This window comes from Eleutherodactylus coqui, chromosome 11, assembly GCF_035609145.1.
Source record: "Eleutherodactylus coqui strain aEleCoq1 chromosome 11, aEleCoq1.hap1, whole genome shotgun sequence".
NCBI lineage: Eukaryota > Metazoa > Chordata > Amphibia > Anura > Eleutherodactylidae > Eleutherodactylus > Eleutherodactylus coqui.
In genome coordinates this window covers 7,869,070-7,891,490 of record NC_089847.1, presented here as the reverse complement: position 1 = coordinate 7,891,490, position 22,421 = coordinate 7,869,070, and the positions used below count along the sequence as shown (strand labels likewise).

Genomic DNA, 22,421 nt, shown 5'->3' with positions numbered 1-22,421 from the left:
AATAACAGAGGATATAAGCAGCAGGTGGTGCTATTCTTGCATCGGTCCTGGAATATCTGGGAATAGAAACAGCAGGGGGCAGTATTGTAATATCAGTCCTGGAATAACAGAGGATATAAGCAGCAGGTGGCGCTATTTTAGCATTAAGGCCCTTTTAGACAGAACACTATCGTTCCAAAGATCCCTCAAACAAGCAAAAGTGACCGATAGTCGTATCGAATGACTAAGCGCAGCCAATGAGCGAGCGATGAACGATAATTGGTCACTTTTCGTTTGTTGTTCATTTTTTGCATGCATAAAGATCATCGTTTGCTCGTTCACTTATCGTTCACATTTAGTATTACTTTAGTCCTGGGATATCTGGGGATGTAAACAGAAGGGGGCGCTATTCCAATATTAGTTCTAGCATGTCTGGGGATATAAACAGCAGGGGGCACCGCTCTAGCATCAATCCTGGAATATCTGTCAGGTTGCTTGGTTGGTGGTGACATCCTGCACATTAGCAGTGAATACATTATCATGCATCAGACGTATTATTTATGGCTGTCCCTTTCCTTGCAGAGGATGGAGTCTTCTGTGTGAAGAAGTAGAAGAGTTTCAGATCCCGGCGCTGGTGAAGGCTTATAGGTAATCGGAACATCAAGTAGTATGTATAGAATTACAAACACATGGCTGGCTTATTCCAGAAGCAGCGCCACACTAGTCAACAGATTGCATCTTGTTTTGTCGCTTGGCTTCATAGAAGTGAATGGGGCTGAGCAAAAAGAGTTTAGTATCATGTTAGCCAGTAGCCCAAAGTGTGATTGTTCTCAATAAAGGCCCATTTACACGGAGCGATAATAGCTCAAAAATCGCTAAAAAGTGACGTTTGAGCGATAATCATTGATCGTCAAATTCCGTCCAACCTAAAAATTGTTGTGTGGTCTTATCAGGACCGCACGCTGAGTTCTCCGCAGGTAGTGCTGATAGCATTGTTTCCCATCGGAGAACAAAGGAGCTAGGAGCTGAATGCAGATAAGAGCCCTCCGGCTATTAACTGCATTCAGCTAAGGCTTCATTTGCATGCTAATAAGCTATTAAGTAGCTGAGTAGCTACTTAATAGTTTATGCAAAATGATCGCTCAAAGCTGTCACTCAAACTGTCGTTTGAGCGATCATTGTTCTGTGTAAATGGGCCTTAAGAGAAACCAAGTAATCTTGTAGATATGATACCTTTTAATAGCTAACAAAAAAGTATCATATCTACAAGATTACTTGGTTTCTCTAAAGGCCCATTTACACGGAATAATGATCGCTTAAAATTTGCTCAAATGACAGTTTGAGCGATCATCTTTGCATAACTCGGTACTGTTGCATCTTGTCTCCACCACAAGAATAGGTGGAGACAAGATGCACGCCCCCAACAAATGCACACAACTTGATTGGCTGGGGCAGATATTGGGTGGCCATTATCTCCCCTCCCGCCTGGTGTCACTGACCCATCTGCTGCCACTCTCGCTTTTTCCCTTACCGCCTTCTGCACTGTTATTTTCCTCACTGGCTTCACATATTGCAAGCTTTATGCGAGGCCAGCGAGGAGAATGACAGCGGGTGACTGACTGCGCTACAGCAGGGACGGGAGAAGGCAGAGTGACGGTGACAGTGACACTCAGCCGTTCTCTCTTGTCCCCTTCCCGGTTCCTGCGCTTCATTCACCCCCACGGAGATTTTACACAATGGACATTTATCACGTATCCACTAAATAGTTGATAGAAAGAAAATTCTGATTGCCGGGAACCCCATTGTTCCCTTACCTGGAGAACCCCAGCAATGGGCATATAAATGGAGCGGTATTTGAGCCTGCGCCCAACTGCTCCACTCAAAGTCTTTCAGTTTGAAAGAGATGTCAAAGTGCAGCCCTCCGCCGTTCCCGTCAGTCCCATGGATGTAGAATGTTGCAGCGCAGCACAAGCTTGACCGCGGCTCCGTTACACTCCTCTTCCCTGCAGCCATACAGCTAGGAGTAATGGCGTGCTCGGAACGCTGATATTAGTGATCAGCAGGGCCCCCAGCGATCAGACATTTACCATGTATACTGCGGAGAGGTAGTACATTTAAGATGTAGGAAAACCCCTTGAACCACTTCAAGACCACAAAATGCATTAAAGTGTCCCCCCCCCGCTCCACCACGCCGCCCCCCGAATCTTTTTGTCCGAGTAGTCAGTTACTCGAAAAAAGCGGTGCTTGAGTGCAAAAACACCCGAACCGCGTACGCTCGCTCATCCCTATTAATTATAAATAGTAATTTGATAAATTCTTGCCCCGCAGATTCTATGTGACGGACCGCGTCCATGGAGACCCCTCGGAGGACACTAAACCGGGGGGTGACGTATTATAGGCACACTATGCATCTGCCCCTACATAGAGCATGGCTGCTGTTTGCAGGGACGCTCCCAGATGTTGGATCCTTTGTTCTCTGGGTCTTTATATTGATCCACCGCACAGACAGAAGAGTCGGCGTCCTTCCTGAACAGAAGTGGATGCAGTCAGCAGGGGGCCGCTGCCATTGGCATGTAAATTAGAGTATAGTGGAATCTCTCCGGTCAATAACTGGACAGGTGGTCACGGTGATGGATATGTGGGGAACATGTCACTGAGAGGGCAGAGGTTGGGCATAAAGGAATAGCGTGCATGCTGTTATAGCGGCACGGCCTTCTTTAGAGAGAATATACTGTAATGAACGCTGCCGGCAGACTCACTGCTGTATTAATGGGGTTTCCCCGCACAAACCTAACTTCAGGATGGGTCATCAGTGAGGGTCCATCACACGTAATCCCCGACAATCAACCGATTGAAGAGGCGCTCCAGCCTCTTCTCAAGCTTGTGACGTCACTTTCATTCATCACGTGGCCTGAGAGCAGCTCCATCTCATTCAAGTGAAGGTGACAGAGCTGTGATACCAGGCACAGCCACTATACAATGAACAGCGCTGTGCCTGGTGGGAACTAAAGTGACAACATCGCTAGCCCGGGCGCCGTTATCACATCTATCAGCGGTGTGTCACAAGTGACGGACTTTAAAGGGGTTTTCCCACCAAATACATTTATCGCGCACTCATTTCCATCAGTCCCATAGAAGTCAGTGAAGCTGTGGTCATGCAGGCACACTGCTGCTCCATTCAGTTGGGGTGCACCGGTCTGGTGATCCTTAGAGGGCCAAGTGATCAGATCCCCACGGATCGTACTTTTAGCACCTGTAGGTAGGTGATAAATATATTTAGTGGGAAAAGTCCTTTAAAGGGGTTATCAGAGTTACATTAAAGCCTCTCACGGGTCCCCCTGCTGTAGAATAACTCAGCTGATCCTTGCCTCTCTCCGCTCGTGCCCCGGCCGGCTCCAGTCCCCCCGATGACATCATATTCAAACGAGAGACGACCCGTCGGGGACCGCAGGCGGCGCAGATATGATTCCTGTTTGCCTTTACTGCAGGTTAGGAGTTGGATCAAGATCAACACCGAGATCCCTGCCTGCGCTGAGCGTCCTCTATACCCCCGCCACATAATGCTTCTCTAGCATCAGATGAGGGGAACACGCTGAAGCAACACATCGGTGCCCGGGGTTGTTTGTGCCACCATGTTACATGCAAGAGGCCAGGATGCGGAGAGAAGATGCAGCAGGACGGGCCTCCAGCTATGGGCGTAGCGCAAATGTTCATTTCTGTATATGAGGCCATTATATGTCAGTCATCACCTATGGAGGAGAAACCCTACTGCTGCATCACGGCTACAAACAATGATCCCAGACTGATGCACAATGCAGCTACCCGACACTGGATGGCGCTACTGTCTCTAGTGCAGGTGAGAAATCTTTACCTGTTTAAGACGATCTGCTGTGCCTGTATAGCGAGTGTTCCTGGGCTTCACCCCAGTGCCAATGTAAGGCTGCCTTCACCCCAGTGCCAATGTAAGGCTGCCTTCACCCCAGTGCCAATGTAAGGCTGCCTTCACCCCAGTGCCAATGTAAGGCTGCCCTCACCCTGGCCAGAAAGTCATGCAAGATTTGTGCGTTGCACAAATATGAACCCCATTTTTTGAACGGGGTCATACACCTGGGCGGGGTCATACACCTGGGCGGGGTCATACACCTGGGCGATGTTTTCCTGCAGGGCACCGCATGCTCTTTTCTTCGGTGTGCCCTCGCATTGCCCATTGTTTTCCATGGGGGCCGGCAGCAGCGTCGCACCACGTGCTTGCTGCAAGGGCAATGGATGGAACGCCACGATCCTCCATCGCAGCTCATCGCTACATCCCTGAAGTGATGCGTGGCTGGTCGACGTAAAAACGCCTTGCATCTGCGGGGAATTCACACAGTAGGGAGCGCGATATGCAGGCGGGATTCACGGCCCCGTATCGCACTCGCCAGTGAAAAGTTAGCCTTAATGTAAGGTGCAGGGTTAACCCTTTTCAATCCACTGTCTGACGTCTAAAGACATTTTGATTGAAGGCTGCACAGCTCTGATGTCAGAAGACGTCCGTCAGGGTATTTTTACTGTATATTGCCGGTCGCTCTGTTGTCAGGGGCCTCTCCAGCATGTCCCATAGCACAGTACTGGCTCTAGCCAGCAGATGGTGCCATTGTATAATAGCAGAAAGAGAAAGTCCCCTAGGAAACCCTGAATCCAAAATTGGATTGCAAAGGATTAAAGCTCTTACAGTCTAGCAGCAGCAGCTCAGGTCCTCTGCTTTCAGAAACGTCTAGGGATTCCCTGTTTCTCACTGCTTTTGTCTTCCCTTTTCTGGCCTTCATAACGATCAGTGAGCGCCATGTAGTAAATATTACTTTATCGATCCTCAGTCTTTTCTTTCTTGGGTAAACAAACCACAACTACAGCAAAATCGCTAAAAAAATGTTTGCTCGTTTATGACCTACACACACTGGTGGGTCGTCCAGTTGTAAACTATTTCTGGCCTGTCCTTAGGACAGACTATCAATAGTAGATCAGCAGAGTGCTGTCATTCGGATCCCTGCTGATCAGCTGTTGGCCAGGCTCCTGCACTCCTACAATGAGCTGATTTCTGCAAGAAACAGACAGCTCCATTCTCACTGCAGTGGACAGACGTGGTGTTACAGGCAAAGTTCCTATTGAAGTGAATGGCCTGCAATACTAAGTTTGGCCACGGCAGTGAGAACGGAGCTGTTTGAAGATAGGCAATCTAGGCCAGTGCTTCTCAACTCCAGTCCTCAGGGAGCCCAACAGGTCATGTTTTCAGGATATCCTATAGTAAGAACCAGCGTGGCAATGTCTGAGGCGCCGACGATAATTACCTGTGCAATACTGAGGAAATCCTGGAAACATGACCTGTGGGGGTCCAGGAGGACTGGAGATGAGAAACACTGCTGTAGACAAGCCCTTTCAGCGGCTAATAAATGTTATGGAAACAACCTACTGCTGGCATTGTCAGCACCACTTACTGTTGGAACTCCTGACCTGGTGATTTGGGGGCCATTCTCTGGGTACAGCACCACCCCCTGCTGACCAATGATGGGAACTCAACATCTCTTCAAGACAGCATCCTATATACTACTGAAATGGATATCCCATCCCGTGCTGAGGGTATAGTAGCAGGTACAGCGCCTCCCACAGGACCTTTATATTATCACATAGACTGAAATACGCAATCTACATGCCTTCATAGGAATGCAGCGGGTGCGGGCCCGACGATGCTTACATTCACACCAACATCGCTGCTGTTCTACTTCTGGTTATAAATATACTTATTGTCATTCATGTTTTCAATCCAGATCTCGTTCAACATGTTGTGCCCGGCCGTGCCCAGCAGTGCCACTCCATCCTGACCGGCATCATCTTGGATTGTATAACACTGGGGGGCCGGATGTTTATAATGTGGCGAAGCTTGTGGGCATGTATTGGGTAAGTCATTGTGACAAACTAGAGATTGGTGGGCTTCCAGCTGTGGGTCCCTGCCCGCTCCCTCACCCACATGCTGGCACAAGGAAGAGTTTACATGGCGCTCCAGTGGAGTATGCACACCATTACCATCTGTGGCGCTGCAGGAAACACTAGTTGTCTGACCTGCACTAAACTAATGCTGTTCTCTATATCATGTAGAGCTTGGGTGGCTTATCTTCTATGACTGCAGCTACAGGAGGTGCAATACTATGTTAGCCAGAAATATCTGGGTGCTGTAAGCACAATACCTTTATTGGCTAACCGGACCGTTCTCTCACCCCTGGGATACTTTGGGGTAATTTAGTGGCACAGAAGAGTTACAAATGTTGGCGCATGTCATATTTGCACCCCAATTTGTGACTTTTGGGCCTTTTAGCGAACCACTCGACACTTTTCTAAAACTGGGTGGGATTTGGCAAAAAGTGGCCTGTTGGATTTACTATAGTATACTCCAAAAACGGGTGTAAATGAGAGCTTAGATCTACAGCAGCTTGTAGCTGGTGTTCCTGTCAGTGCGGCGCGTGGGCCTGGTCAGACATCTGTGGGTCCTTCTTCATAAACTTGTTGCACCTCCCGTTGGGGCGCTCTGCATCGGTGATTGTATAAACACCAGGCTACGTCAATTCCTGTCTCTTTGACACAAGTATTGTACAGCACACGACTGCGGCTGCAGGGACCTCCTGTCTGCGAGGGGTGCTGGGAAAGCCCCGTAGGGAACAGGAATATATTGCCCATTCCCAGTGATTCTGCACACCTCCCACTCCTAATACGAGGATTCGAGAGAATGTAGGGATCGGTGATCTCCAGCTCTTGGCACAGCCTCCTGTGATTCTATGATGTGCGAACCCCTATCTGCCAGCTGATAGCTCCCTGCTGGCATTGATGTGTCCATATCGGTCATCGCGGTCGGTTGTGATATAACAGTTCAGCCCGACAGTCTGTGGACGACTTGATGCGCCTCAAGTTTTATAATGGACAGAAATCCACAAGAAGGCGCCTCCTGCGCTGGTAACAGGGACCGAGTAGATCTAATAATCCGGAACCGCGGAAATGGAAATGTACAAGTTGTATTTTGTCACAATATGAAAAAGGGTTCAACAAATCCGCTTCACATTCTGATTGCAGAGCGGTCTGCTGAACCCCGGAATGACGCATACCTTTTATTTCCTGTTTTCGTTTTCTCTTCACTTTCGCTCTTATTTACCTGTCGGAGAGCGGCTGCTTATTTTGTGGGGCGAGGTGTATTTTTTTTTTAGCGGTTCCACTTCATTGCTAACTGGAGTTCTTGTGGATCGGAGACCTTTAATGGCTGACAGATACATGATGTTACAGCAGCTTTGGGACCTCAGTGTCCTTCATCAGGGTCTTGTGGAAGGATCCTGAGAGGTCTGAAAGCTCGCATGAACATCATGTATCTTTGGTGGCCATTAGAAGGTCTTCTATCTACAAGATGACTCGGTCTCTCTGAACAATCGCACTTTACTGCCGACACCGGGCCAAACCTTTCTTTTTTGTTTTAACTGGAGTTAAAATGGATAATAAATGCCATTCCCCCATTTTTGCCCGGGGTCTTGTTTTTACGGCGTACACATTGCGGGACGGTATCATTAAGGTGCTCCCCCGTTTATATAGTTTTACTTTTGCTGTTTGACTGTTAGAAAAATAAAATATCTTTGGAAAAAAAAAAAAATCTTCTGCCCGCCATACTTTGTATTTTTACGCTGACCCGGTTGCGCGGCTCACATGTGCGGGCCGCCTGGAGATTCTATTGGTACATTTTGGAGTACATTTTTTTCTTTCCTTCTGACATTCACGCTGCGGGATGAATGTGTTACCTGGATAGAGCCGACTCTTACGGATGCAGCAACATCAACGATGCTTTTTTAAAAATTGATATGGGAAGTTTTTTTTTTTAAACTTTTACTTCCTTTTTTTTTTTCAATAATTAAACTTTTTTTTTTTACTGCGTTCTGACAGACAGTGCATCGGGCCATGCCTTCAGAAAGCCTCAAACTGCCATGTTAACCAAATGGCACCTCATGAGGGATGGGGGGGGTTAGGGACCCCCAAATACTGATTGGGCCATTTAAATGCTGCTGACAGAGTTGACGGCAGCATTTAAAGGGTTAACAGCCATGATTAGCGTTCATGCTGATTATGGCTATTGCCAGCTGTCACAGACAGTGTACACCGGCCGTGTATGGAACGGGAGCAGCTCCCCATCCTGCTCCATATAAATCCTGCACCCCCCATGTCGTGAATGTTTGTCCTGGGGGCGTGAAGGGGTTAAAAACAGCTGTGAAGAATACTGCTCTGTAAATACATTTTCATTATCTCCCTCTTACAGTCCACAGAAAAACAGACTAAATACGGATTAAATATAACTTGTTTGCAAGCGGCCTGAACGGCATGAATGTTTTGGGCTGCAGCAGTGGCGGTCCGTTATACATCTGGCACTTGTGGGCGTCGCACCGCTCACCAGTAAATATTCACCAGTCCTCCTCGGTTTCTCTTTAGTTCTCTCTGCCGTCCGCACGAAGATACAGCGAGTGCGTCCATATGCTGCTGCAGGAGGGACATCAGAGGTTGGCGTCGTGTACCACCCTGCCAGCTCTGCTATTGTAGCGCCATCCGCACGCCGTTCTCCGGTTGAAGTGGTTTTTACCTATTTATTAGTAATTTATTACTGGTTTCATGGGGGGGGGGGGGGTGCTCTGGTCCTTCAGGATTCGGGGGGAATATTTTACCTGTTGGGATGTAATTGTCCCGCCGCGTACGTATTGGTGCGCCATCCTCTGCCGCCATTACAGCCAACAACTCAGTAAGGAACACGAGACACACGTGGAATAAACCTGTTTTATTCAGATTTGAGCTTTTTACCTTCAGTAAATAAATTATTTCTAGTTTTGGGAAGAACTATAACAAAGTAGGAGGCCCGTCCGATCCCAGTCCATGAACACGACGACACAAAGGGGCCGGCCATTAAATATACAATCTATTTTGCAAAAGTCGTATTTTTTTTCTTTTTGTAAAATTGTACAAACTGTGCAGCTTAATAGGAAAACCGGTCTGAGAGGAAGCAACAAACTATATACAGGGGTGAGGAATATTACACGGGAGCGGGTCGCTAACTCGTCCGGGAGCGGGGGAGCTCAGTCACATCCAGAGGCCCATCACAGGAGACTGATCACACCTAGAACAACAGGCAGTGGCCATTAGTTGTGGAGACAATAAAACACTGCATTTACCCCAGACGGAGGCAACAATTCCCATCGGCCGCTGATTTTTATCCCCCACTGTAAATAATTTCGCTTCATCAATGGGAAAATCCAATTCCGCATTAAGTAATGTCACTTCTGAATGCAGATCTATACAGAAATATCCCCACATAGATTTTCCCATTGACAGGGTTAAATCCACGTGCGGAGCCACAGTTTAACCCTTTCCAATCCAGTGATGGAACTCGTCTGACATGCATCATTGCTCTGAGGTCTTACACTATGCAGAACAGAGCTCCGATGTCAGACTGTTCTCTGTAGGCATATATTACACTAACTTGTAAATCACCTTACCCAATTTGTACAGGACCCAACTAGAGGAGGGCAATTGTGGACTTCCTATTAACCTGACAGAAGAACAGGGTGCAGGTTGGGGGGAGGGGGGGGGGGCAGCTGGAAAATAGTGACCCTAACACAATACATTTTTAACTTGCCTTTCAAGAGAGACTTTTATAGGGGGGCTACGAAAATACTAAACTTTGGAAAGGCAAAGTTTGACCAGCTCAGAGATGCCCTAAACCAGATTGACTGGGATAATGTCCTCAAAACTAAGAGTACAGACAATAAATGGGAAATGTTTAAAAACATCCTAATTGCTTAATGTGAGCGGCTTACAGGAATAAAATGGTTAGGGGTAGGAGAAAACCAATGGGGCTCAATAAAGATGTAAAGGGGGCAAGAAGCTGACATCTTGTTTTACTAGTTGCTTTAAACTAGTATAACAAGGCGGCAGTGAAGAAGCTCTAACAACCCATAAGGGAAAAATAAATAATGTAAAAATCAGATAAAAACAGCAACGATGGAGACAGAGAGACTTATTGCCAAAGAGAGTAAAGCTAAACTGTTCTTCAACTATATAAATAGTAAAAAGATCAATACTGAAAGTGCTGGCCCTTTAATAAATAATGTAGGAAAAACGGTAGAGAGCGATGAGGAGAAGACAAATCTATTAAAGAGCTTTTTCCACAATTCATTCGCAGAGGAAAATGAAATGTCAGATGAAATGCAGAGTGATGAAGTAAACTCTCCACTAAATGTCACCAGTCTAAAGTCATGACGATTCTCACTCATCAAGATGATCACTCAACATCCACTCAAACGGCAGTTTGAGTGACAGTTTTGAGTGTTCACTTTGCATAACTGTGTAAAGGAAGGCTCATGCTGTATACAGAAGACAAGCGGGACCACTATCTTCTGCGTACAGCTGTTGTCTTCTCGGAGCGCTCCGCTTTTTATATCACTGTAGGGAACTTGTAACCACAGCAGCTGTCCTGCAATGGCTGATCGCTTGTAATAGGGATCATAGGCAATGGCAAGCCGAACGCCAGTATCTGGTGTCCTGTCGCCATGGCAAGCCCATCAGCCCTCCACAATTACATCACGGGGATCTGATGACATCAGAGGGAGCGTGCCTCCTCTGTAAACCCTTTACATACCTTTAGATTGTGGCATGTAGCGGGTTAAAAGCGGAGATCAATGTTCTCATTGATCTCAGCTGTTGCAGCTGGAGGCCATCTATCGGGATGCGGGATGGCGCAGGCTCAGCTTCTTATCCCACGCCATCCACATGGCGTAAGGTTGCGTCCGGTCGCGTTACGTATTAAGCTGCCAGGACGTAACCTTACATCCTGTGGCGTTAAGGGGTTAAGGCTGCAGAAACAAGTGAACAATAAAGCTACAGTTTATCTTCGACCTTGATCAATCAGCGCACAAGCCGCGAGGTTTACAATGGCGGTTACCGCGGCGACCTACTTGGTGTATTTGCTCTGCTAGCGGCACACAGATCTGTTACATGTAGGATAATAGCAGAGAGACACTTACTGCAGGTTAGGAGGACATTCAGACAATGGTGGAAGGACTGAGGGAAATGTGGCTTGGATTCTGGGGAGAGAAGCAGTAATGAGTGAGTGAGCGGTTAGATGTAATTCCATCCCAATCCAGGAGGTGGCGAGTTAGTAGCAGCCAAGAAGTGACAATTATATAAGGAGTGAGGCGAAATAAAGAGATGGACGAGATACAATAACAACATATTAACGACATGTCTACCTCATTCAGCAGGAACCTCCGCGAACTGCTGTGTATCCAGGACCACAGACCCCTTAATGACGGAGGCCGTACAGGGTTTGTATGGGGTGGGATCGAGAGCCGATCCTACTCCATACAATGCGGGTGCCGGCTGTCTGACGGCTGAAACTCTAACCATGGCGGTTAACGCTTCCATTTAACCCTTTGCAATCCAATTTTGAATTCAGGGTTTCCTAGGGGGTTTTCTCTTTCTGCCATTATACAATGGCACCATCTGCTGGCTTGAGCCAGTACTGCGCTTCTGGGACAGGCTGGAGAGGCCCCCCCAACAACAGAGCGACCAGCAATATACAATAAGAATACCCTGCCGGACGTCTTCCGACATCGGAGCTGTACAGCCTTTAATCAAAATGTCTTCAGACATCAGACAGTGGATTGGAAAGGGTTAAATGCCCCAATCGCATTGCCCCATTGCATGCAATGCAAAAATGGCAACCACAATATAAACCAGAAGAATGGAGGACAAATAGGCCACCGCTGGGTGAAGAGGGTCTATGGATCTGGATACCGGATGGAGGACACAAAAGGACCTATATGCCCGTAGTCGCCAACCCGTGGCTCCCCAGCTGCTGCATGCTGGGAGTTGTAGGTTGGCATCAACTGGAGAACGAAAGGTTGCAGATCAATACTGCAGGTTATGGTGACACCGGGTGAAGCATTGGCGCCCTTACCGCGGAGATGTATTGGCGGTTAATGAATCTGGCTTTTTCCACCACCGGGGAGGCGACTCTGGAGCCGTTCCTCATTTCCGGAAAGCTGTATTGTGCGGAGGCGTCACACGGAGACCCGGCATCTTCAGACAAATTGTCCTGGGGAATACTGGAGACGCAGCCGCTGTCCGAGCCGCTGGACCCGGCGCTGGACATACAGTGAGACGACTCCGAGCTCTCCGTGGCTGCAAGTAAAAGGCGAGACAGTCAGTATCCGCTGAGCGCTAAGAAGAGCGCAGAAGGCAGGAAATTGGGACACGCACTCATGGAAGGCTGGCTGCAGCTCGTCTCGTTCTCCAACTCATCCTCCTCCAAGCAACTGCTGGTCTCAAAGGGTCTAGTGGGGAAGAGCACCCCGGGCAGAAGCGTCTGGTTGACATACATGTGCAGGTTCAGGGGTCCCAGCAACGAAGCAGAAGACGGGCCGCAGGCTGAAGGCACAGAGTTACACGTGATTGGCGCCGGCGTCCTCTTGTAAGGATCCGAATGGTCAAATAAGGACACTGCAATGGAAGCCCTGGTCCTCGCGCCTGCGCATGAAACACGAGGCATTAGTAAACCGATCTCATCCAATCCCTAAGCGGAATAAGCTTATAATTACATACCTCTCCCCTTCATTATGTAATCGATAGCGCGGTTGTTTATTGCTGCGTCACTTGGCTTGATATCCAAAAATGGCTTATTACCGACCCCCATCGAGACCATCTCCTGCATGCGGATCTCTGGAGGAGGAGGAAAACGTACGGAATTAACGAGGAAGACTCAACTCTAATCATCATCTATAACGAAGGACTGCCAGTGACAGGTCTGGTGGGCACCGTGTAATGCGCCAAGGCTGCCAGCGGAGTGCCAGGGGGCCAGCCCCACATTCGGAGACACACAGGGGTCTGTGTAAGGGTATATGCCCACAATTGGAGAAAACCGGTGGGAAGATCCACTATAAATCCTGCGCAGATCTGCGGCTCTCTCTACCTTTATTCCTGGTTGCTTGCTGCCACAGTATCTTGGCAATGTCGGCCGTCCATGCTTGCTTGATTTCAGCGCCGCTGGCTTGGAGGATTTGAGTGTCGTTGGATTTCCGCCTCCTGAACCAAATTTCAAAGCGCAATCCGCTGTCTCCGGAATTTTCTGTCAAACCAATGTCCGCCGTCTGCAAAGGGGGGAAACATTCAAGTACTGGGAGAAACATCCTAACACTGATGAGATGCTCCTACTTCATTAAAGGGGTTTTCAAGGCCTACACAATTTATGACCTGTCCTCAGTATAGGTCATCAATTGTTGATAGGCGGAGTCCGGCGCTAGGGAACCCCACCAATCCGCTGGCTTAAGAGGCCTATGACATCACGTTCATCAGTCACATGGCCTGAGAGCAGCTTAGTCCTATTCAAGTGAATGGGGTTGAGCTGCTATACCAGGTACGGCCACTATACAATGTACAGCGCTGTGCCTGCAATAAACTGAAATGAAGTGCTGTTCACCAGACGGCTGCTGTCACTTCAATCAGATGATCAGCGAGGATCTAGAGCAGCAGACCCCCGCTGATCCTGAGGACAGGTCATCAATAGTTAACTCCTAGAAGATCTCTTTAATATTTCACCCAAGTATCCAAAGCGCATCCTTCGACTTCCCAGGGGGTCGTCCTTTGAGCGCCCTAACTTAGTTTATGGTGCTCACAGGCGGTGACAGGTAAAAAATGTGAGCCTCTGGGTTCACTTACTTTAAAGGAGCGCTTGTAGATGTAGACATCCAAGCCTCCCTGGATCCTCTTGGGTTTGCTGAACAAGATGAGATCCTCAAACAGGAAGACGTGCCTCTGACATTTCTTCCGGCCCAGCCACACGGTGAACTCGTCCTGCCTCACCAGCTGCCCTTGTTCCTTCAGGTTCACCTGATGCCACAACATATGGAAGATGTAAAGCCATGATGGCCGCTCACAGAACCCCACCATCCCTCAACGTGTCCGATAACTCACATCACAGTCCCGGATGGCATCCATGGCCAGGAGATCGTTGCCGTGCCGCAGCTGGAACTTCACCATCTCCTCCGCTGCCCGCAGGTATGCCAGCTCCTGCTCTTGCGCCTCCCCGCACTCTTTAATCAGGTCTTTAAGGAGTAGCGCATACTTGCTCATCCTCTGGATGGGCTTCAGCAGGTACGAGGCCAGGTCCATCTTGTCTCCCAGCTGACGCTGCTTGTTCTGGGCCATAAACGCTTCAAGTCAGTAATTCACACCGGAAACGGCGCTTCTGTCTACCGGAACGTCCGGAACATTTACCGCACCTTACCTTAAAGAAGATGTTCCCGTGGCTGGCGAGCAACAAGTCGGAGCGGGGCTTATTCTTGCTGTACAAGGCGTACATCCCAAACTGGTCCTTCTGGAGGTGAAAAAGAAGGGAAGGTCAGACTGTTCATAAGGGAGTCAGCGAGTTCCATTACTGGCGTTCACAGCGCAGTTCCGGCGGGAAACGGTCGTCCGTAACAACGCTGAATACACAAAACGATTTGCGCTGCATCATCTGCGTCGTAACAAAGCAGACTCCGTGTACAAGACGCGCACCGGGGGCACGCAGCTCACACACCATCACACCTCCATTGGCTCGCCCGCCAGTGGCAAAGAATTGTCAAGAACGATGGTCCTCGGATATACAAACCGGCACTCAAAAAGAGCGGACCAATCAGATCTCAGGGTTCATCTTTATAGGTTAGGTTGGAGAATGTAATCAGTGATATGATTGGTTGCAAGGGGTAACGCCTTTGTCTGAGGAAGCCTTTAAGGGGAATCGGTCAGTTCCTTTGAGCCCTATAGCTGAAGCGGATCCTCAGTTGGCAGCGCTTCAACTAGCCACTGAATGCATTGAGCGGACTACATAGGAGCGGCAATAAGTAGTCCTCTTATTGTATTCTGGCAACGAAGTAGTCCACTGAAGGCATTCAGCGGTGGGTTTGAGCGCTGACAATGGGGAAATGGCGGGTAAGGCACATATAAGGCTTACTTCCCCGGACTCAGCAGGTAAGCTACTTTGAGCCCATAAGCTTAGCTTAGAGTGCTGAGAATAGCTGGCAGATTCCAGGTAAAACCCCAACAGTTTAGGAAAAGCTCTGTTCTTGGCTTTAAAATGACACCCAACGTGTTCCGTTAACCCTTACAGAACCGGAGCTACAGCCGTATCAAATAGGGTCAAAAAGGCTGAACTTTCAGCCATCACTTTTCAGTGTGCAGAGAAGGAAGGGAGGTGAATGCCGCCGAAGAGAAGGGGAGGGGAGAGGGGGCGCCGCAGAGAAGAGGGGGGAGGTGGGCGCCGCAGAGAAGGGGGGGGGGGGAGGTGAGCGCCGCAGAGAAGGGGGGGGGGGGGAGGTGGGCGCCGCAGAGAAGGGGGGGGAGGTGGGCGCCGCAGAGAAGGGGGGGGGGGGGGGGAGAGGTGGGCGCCGCAGAGAAGGGGGGGGGGGGAGGTGGGCGCCGCAGAGAGGGGGGGGGGGGGGAGGTGGGCGCCGCAGAGAAGGGGGGGGGGAGGTGGGCGCCGCAGAGAAGGGGGGGGGGGAGGTGGGCGCCGCAGAGAAGGGGGGGGGGGGGGGAGGTGGGCGCCGCAGAGAAGGGGGGGGGGGGGAGGTGGGCGCCGCAGAGAAGGGGGGGGGGGGGAGGTGGGCGCCGCAGAGAAGGGGGGGGGGGGGAGGTGGGCGCCGCAGAGAAGGGGGGGGGGGGGAGGTGGGCGCCGCAGAGAAGGGGGGGGGGGGAGGTGGGCGCCGCAGAGAAGGGGGGGGGGGGAGGTGGGCGCCGCAGAGAAGGGGGGGGGGGGGGGGAGGTGGGCGCCGCAGAGAAGGGGGGGGGGGGAGGTGGGCGCCGCAGAGAAGGGGGGGGGGCGCCGCAGAGAAGGGGGGGGGAGGTGGGCGCCGCAGAGAAGGGGGGGGGGCGCCGCAGAGAAGGGGGGGGGAGGTGGGCGCCGCAGAGAAGGGGGGGGGGGGGAGGTGGGCGCCGCAGAGAAGGGGGGGAGAGGGGCGCCGCAGAGAAGGGAGGGAGAGGGGCGCCGCAGAGAAGCTCTGTGGTACTCCTGTATATCTCCCGGGGAGGGGGGGGGACATGAAGTTTTGTTCATGTTATTACCCCCCACCAATCGCAGAACATATTTACTCTCCGATTGTCACATTTGGGTTTTTCCCACAGAAAATGAGTGAAAAAAATGAGGACTTGCTCATGTAAATCACTCCTCTACACCATTTAACCCTGCAGGTGCTGCAGCTATGCTGACCACAGCATCGAAATAAATTATTTTTGTTTCCCCCTTGCACAAGTCTTTCAATACGTTACAAGGACCCGAAATTGGTTCTTATAAAAACTCGTCCTGCAAAATACAAGATGTCATACACCGGACGGAAAAATAAAGTTAGGAGCGCTGGAACACAAGGGAAATTACTTATGTCATTAAGGGGCTAAAAATGCACTTGAGGCGATGGAGTTCTGCGCCAAATTCAAACTCTACAACTAAAAAAGGTTATTTTTGGGAGGGTTTTCCAACTTTAACCCCCCCCCCCCTCCCAACAGTCACATTAAAGAAGTTTCCCAGTAAAGACCATTATCCACTGAGTAGAAGATAAAGTGTATGATCACTGGGGGTCCAACTGCTGGGACCTCCGGCGATCCTGAGATCACTGCACCTGAGTGTCCTTGTATGACCGCTGCTTCACTCACTTCAATGGAACGGAGGGGCATGGGTGCGCTCTACAATCTTACTCCACAGAGGTGAATGAGGCAGCGGTGGGATGTGTGGATCACTGATCCATGGGGCATCGTGTGCGCCGGCCTCAGGATCACTGGGGGACCTCTCTATCCTGTGCATAGGGGATAAATGTCTTTAATGGGAAAACCCCTTACTACATGTGAAGGGAATATACAGGGCTGGGATTAACGGACTACCTTTCCTTAGAAGGCTTCACCACCGCTAGGGAGCTCACTGAAGGGCCACCACTACAAGTACCCAACGTCCGGGTTCAGGAAAGGTGGTGTGGACGTAAGTCCCGTGTTTTGTACAGAAAATGGACAACAGCTAAGACAGCGACCTGTCAGGGCGCCACTTACATGCCGCAGGAAGCAGTGGCTGACTCGCAGGGGATGATTGCAGCAGCTCTCCAACTCCTTCAGGAAGTACTGGCTGTGGAAATCCCTCAGCGTCTCCAGGTTCCCAAAAATGATTCCTCTCTTCCCCCGAAGGTCCTGCGGGAGGTCGCTGCGATCCATCTCAGGAAAGTAGTTCTCGCTGATGTACCAGAGGGATCGGACATATTCTCTCTCTGTGGTGACCATCTCATCAATGATGTGCCGAAGTTTACTGCCGCAGAAGAGAAATACAATTACAGAGCGGAGATACACGTGTAGCCCCCGTATGAAGCGCCGCAGGCTACACGCACCGGCACTAGACACTCCCTTGGTTTGGATGGACAGGCATAGTACATTGTCTCTCCTGGGCAGGCATTCTGTCACAGGGTGCCTGCACTAGCCTAATAGCGTCCACCTTCATTTGCGCTCACTTCATGTGCATGAGAATGCGCCTTTTCGGCCACTACTCGCCAATTCACCTGACACCACATGGCGTCCGCCGCTGAGCTGAATACACGTGCTTAAGTATCTGGATGGCATCTGATGTCAGGTGACCCTGCGAATAATGGCGGAGAAAGCGCATGTTCATTCAGCACATGAAGTGAGCGCAAGCAAAGGTTGACAGTAGCACGCAAACACAGGCAACTTTTGACACAGCGCCTTGGGAGGGGAGTTGTGCCTAATGCTATGGGGAAGGGGGATGTGCCTGGTGTTGCGGAATTGGGGGGGTGCCTGGTGCTGGAGAGGGGCAAAAAATAATCTGACTCTTTTGCAGAATAAACAATGGATAATGCGCTGAACGATGATCACTCAGTGTAAATAGCGGCTGTTCAGTAGTGAACGCCCGCTATGTGGCGGGGAAGAACGAGGAGAGAAATCTCTTGCAGCCTCCCCGACCCCCTGCTGGCCGCTCTGTGAGTGAACCAGTGATACTAGCTCCCGTGTGACAGCATCGTTTGCCTGACATTCATCCCCTCTAAATGGACCTTCATTCAGTAGAGGTCTGACTGCTGCAGCCCCCACAGATTGCTAGTTCGGGGTCCCTCCTTATCTTTAATAGGGTCATGGCTGTTAACACACAGACAGTGGTCTCCAACCGGTGGTCCTCCAACTGTTGTAATACAACACCTAGCAAGCTGGTAGTCATACGTCTGCAGCAGAGCCATAGGTTGGAGACCACCACTCTAAAGCCTCATCAGTAGACACTATGCCCAGGGAGACAGATGGCACAGACCCTGGCGAACCAGTCATAGAACATGTAAACATTTACTACCACCCCAAATATACAAGGGGCGCTCCGAAAATAACGCCTCTCTCATCATGTTGGCACATGAAGTCAGAAGCCAATGTTGGCGGGACGGCCATAAAGTGTGAACCGTGCTGACATATCTGGTAAAGTCTGTTGTGGTCCGACAATGATATGAAAGCCGAGCTGTGATAGGGAAACAATTACACCCACTGACATTCATCGACGCTTGATGAACGTTTACGGAGACCAAACAGTGGACGCTGGCATAGCGAGGGGCTGGGCGTTTCAAAAGTGACGTGAAAGACAAGCCACACTCCAAGTGGCCATGCACAGCGGTCGCACCGTGAAGCGAAGAGCGTCTCGTTCAGCTCATCCGCGCGTCATCGCTGTCGATGCACTGAAGCTGATATTCAGTTCCTTACACGGTTCTCCTGGTTGTAATGCGCGGATGAGCTGATGGGGGCGCTCTTCGTTTTGTGGCGACAGCTGTGCATGGCCAGCCGGAACGTGGGTTGTCTTTCACGTCGCTGTCGTCACTTTTGAAGCGCTCCACCCAGCGCAAACATCCACAGTTTGGTCTCTAAACGCTCAGCAAGCATCGTTGGATGTCAATGGGTAAAATGGTTTCCGCATGATGGAATTCCATTACAAACATTTGATTTATACGCACTTTCATGTCACATGCCTTTTTGCCAGACCGCCCCTCTGCTGCCATCCGTCGCAGCGCTAATAAATTTAACGGATATTTGCAGGAGGGTTCAGATTATTGCCAACCCACCAACATCCGCTTACGTGCCAACATAATAAGATAAGCAGCATTAGTTTTGTCGCGACCCTCATATATTACAAGGCCGTAGATTTCCACCAATAATTCCATCTCACTGCCCTTTCTTATGATGCCCCCTACCTGCTGCGACATCTGCCGTCTGTTGAGGAAACACTACTCCTCCTATCGCTTAGCACTCGTTCCGCTGACCAGTCGGTGGCGAGCGTTAGTCTGGGGCTGCAGGGGCGCTCCGCTAGTTCTGTGCTGCTCACTTCCAGTCCTTTGATGAACACACCGATGTTCCCTCTCCTCGCCGGCTCGCTGAGTCTCCGCTGACAACCATGGCTGCTTCCATCAGTCCCAGGAAGGTCAAAACTCTGAGCCTTTCTTAGCAGCCTTCTTCCTATGGGGCGGGATGGGGTTGGGGTCGAAGACCCTGAAGGCACCTGGTGAGGCAGTTCGAGGTAAAGGTCCTCACTGTGAGAATGTTGGAGGGACAGTTTACGCACTCTGTACGCCGAGGATGATGCAACAGAACTGGCGCTGGAGCCAGGTGGACTGGATCTGAAGGGAGTCAGGTCCATTTCTGGTTGGTGACACAAAACTCTCCCGAGTCTCCTCTGCCTGCCAGAGACGGGGGAAGTAGGCGGCTTATTTTGGATATAAGACACACTCATGTTCCTATCCGAAGTCACTTTCTGGTCTCCAACCTCAGAGGGTCTTGATCGCGGGGAGTTTTGTTCTCCTGACACGCTGCTTTTTGTCCTCAGTGCAGCTTCAAGTTTCTTCTCAAAAACCTGCCTGGCCTCCTGATACTTCGACCAGGCGAACTTCCAATGCTTGACCCCCGTCTTGGTCTTCAGCTCATAGACCAGCTCCCTCATCTCCTCAAACTTCTTCTCTCCGATCACCGGATGCTGCATCTTGTATTTCTCAAGACTCTCGAGGGCACCAAGGCAGAGCTCAGGGGAGTTACAGTCGTCCAGGCTGATGGCAGCAAGATGTCGCATCCCATCCAAAGCCCATTCGTAAGCCTGAAGAAGCAAATACAGAAAGTGAGGAAAAACAGTAGGAACTGTATAAATGGCCAACATCAGATCAGGTCATTGGAAGCGGCCGATCGCATCAATCCCAACTACCGTGGACAAAGTGAGGCAGATGCAAATAAACCTCTAGCCCTGGAGCGGCGAGAGGCCAATGGTCATTGCTGAAAGCAGAGACTGGAGGTGAAGAAGACCAGACCCAGTAGAGATGTGTCCCACTATAGAGGAACCAGCAGCTACTTGGCTCCAGCTCGGCCGGCACGGAGCGGCAACGTTTGATGGTTGTTTTCATCCCAGGCTATTAGATGGTGCTATTCCCCAGAGCACCGCGGGACCCGGCCACAGCCCCGAGTCGCTATTGTGCCAATTATAGGACGGGCATTTAAATGCAAATATACGAAGCTTTGATGTTTTCCAATTCCTAATCTGCTCAATGAGGAGCGCTTCCACCTCTGAACTCCCCACAGCAGTGGATATATTCCTGTACACACAACTACGGGGCACAAGCCTCTCCTAGAGCGTCAGCTCTTCTATCAAACCATCACGTGTTGTGCCAAGAGCTGCCAATCCCATCTACAATTCTGAGTAGTGTTTGAAACCTCCAGATTGGTGTCTATTCTGCTCGTGGAGACATCGTGGTGCCAACCATCTGATATGTGGGGGCAGCACCTACTAAGTATTCACAATGCCGCCTCAATGAGAACAAAAGGGGTTCTCATCCTGTGGGAAACCGGACCCCCGACTCCTGCAGAGTCTCACAAATAGTCCCAGGAATGTGGTCACCTGACAGCGGGCTCCTGAAATTCATGGAGGGCGAAGCTGTGCCAGGATGAAGGAGGTGCCCGCCACAATAGAGGAGCTACTATGCTCTGCAGACAAAAGATTCACTGCTTGTTCTGGAACGGCCGGTCCACGGAGAACGAAGGAAGAGCGAATCTACAGAGCGCCATCAACAAGCCGTCCTATAGGTTAGGGCATCAGTCACATATACGTTAGCCATGTGACTAGTTCCGAAAGAGAAGACGGCTGCAGTCTTAAAGGGGCGGTCCAATCTTTATTGGGTTATCTACAATTTTACTATACTTAGTAATTTTCTGCCGTTGTCCTAGTTCGCTTTCTCATCGATGACGTCACGGCAAGATGTGACATCACGGTAAGATGTGACATCACGTGATGGCGGCTGCTAATTACTGCTGTATTATGCAGCGTCAGCATTGACACATCATAGGCCTCAATTAGATCACAGGATTCATGTATATGAAAGCAGGAATCCCCCTTAAATAAGGCGCCCGCGGTCATGTGACCGGTACGTCACAGTCATTAATAAAGAAGAGTCCTTGTAAGAGGGTAGAGGATCCCTCACCCCCCAGTAGTGATTGCACCACGGAGAGACCATCGCCGCCCGTGCGCACGTATGACATCAGCTCCGCACACAATACACATTGTCTGTGCTAACAGGCTTCCACTGAGAGGACAAATCCGGCCCCTCCGGCCCCCTCACTCCCGGAATACCCGGCGATCACTTCATATTTCATCTTCACCTTCCCGCAGAGCGGAGAATCTCACAGACTATGAAAGGCTTCTATCTGGTAGCCGAGACCCCCATCCACCAGTCACATCTGCTGGGAGGACAGATGTCCGGTCCCCCCCACTCGGGAGCAGCTAGCGGAGGGCAAAGCCCCTCTTTAATATATGCAAGTCTTGAAGTTTTCTGCTTGCAGCAGCTGTTGCTCGCTGAGGTCAGACATTGATGCGCTGCTTCAGTAGGCACAATGTCACAACACAATGACTTGTCAGGACATCGAGTCCGCAGGGACTGCGGGGCTCAGCCCTGTGCAGCTGCTAATATGGAAGCTGGCATTGTACCCCACAGGTGTACGGAGACCGGTCAACAGAACCAAGAGCGAGGGGACGCTTCATCCACCTGTCGCAGCATAGTTGTGCCACCCCTAGCAAGTCGGAGTCGGCTGCCACCCACGATCCAGGTGTGACGGAGTTAACTTGCACCCTGGCTGCGCACTATTTCATGGCGCTCTTTGTGCTCCAGCTCAATGGGCGATGATTGGCGATGGAGGAATCAGGCGTGGCTGGAATTTTAATTCAGCTGAAAGGAATTAGCAACAGAGGTTCAGAAAGGGACACGGCGTCTCCTCCGAACCCCGAGGAGGGGAGCGCGGGATGCCAAGCGTTGGGGTCTTGTTAGGGAAGGGCTTTTGGAAAGTAAACTCATTCTGTTTTCCCTTTAGCTGCG

At 50.4% G+C, this 22,421-nt stretch overlaps 1 protein-coding gene across 1 annotated transcript in view; it reads right to left on the bottom strand.

Annotated features, from left to right (window-relative positions):
• Positions 1 to 8,791: 8,791 nt before the first annotated feature.
• LOC136582669 (pleckstrin homology domain-containing family G member 4B-like) overlaps positions 8,792 to 22,421 on the bottom strand; it is an 82,823-nt gene continuing 69,193 nt past the window's right edge. The window contains exons 15-25 of the mRNA XM_066583848.1: positions 19,269 to 20,161; positions 17,095 to 17,344; positions 14,309 to 14,398; positions 13,996 to 14,220; positions 13,741 to 13,911; positions 12,995 to 13,172; positions 12,628 to 12,744; positions 12,286 to 12,552; positions 11,984 to 12,207; positions 11,049 to 11,108; positions 8,792 to 9,142 (exon numbers count right to left, since the gene is read on the bottom strand). Coding sequence (XP_066439945.1) covers positions 11,067 to 11,108; positions 11,984 to 12,207; positions 12,286 to 12,552; positions 12,628 to 12,744; positions 12,995 to 13,172; positions 13,741 to 13,911; positions 13,996 to 14,220; positions 14,309 to 14,398; positions 17,095 to 17,344; positions 19,269 to 20,161 — 2,457 coding nt within the window. The 3' untranslated portion in view covers positions 8,792 to 9,142; positions 11,049 to 11,066. The remainder of the gene's footprint in view (positions 9,143 to 11,048; positions 11,109 to 11,983; positions 12,208 to 12,285; positions 12,553 to 12,627; positions 12,745 to 12,994; positions 13,173 to 13,740; positions 13,912 to 13,995; positions 14,221 to 14,308; positions 14,399 to 17,094; positions 17,345 to 19,268; positions 20,162 to 22,421) is intronic.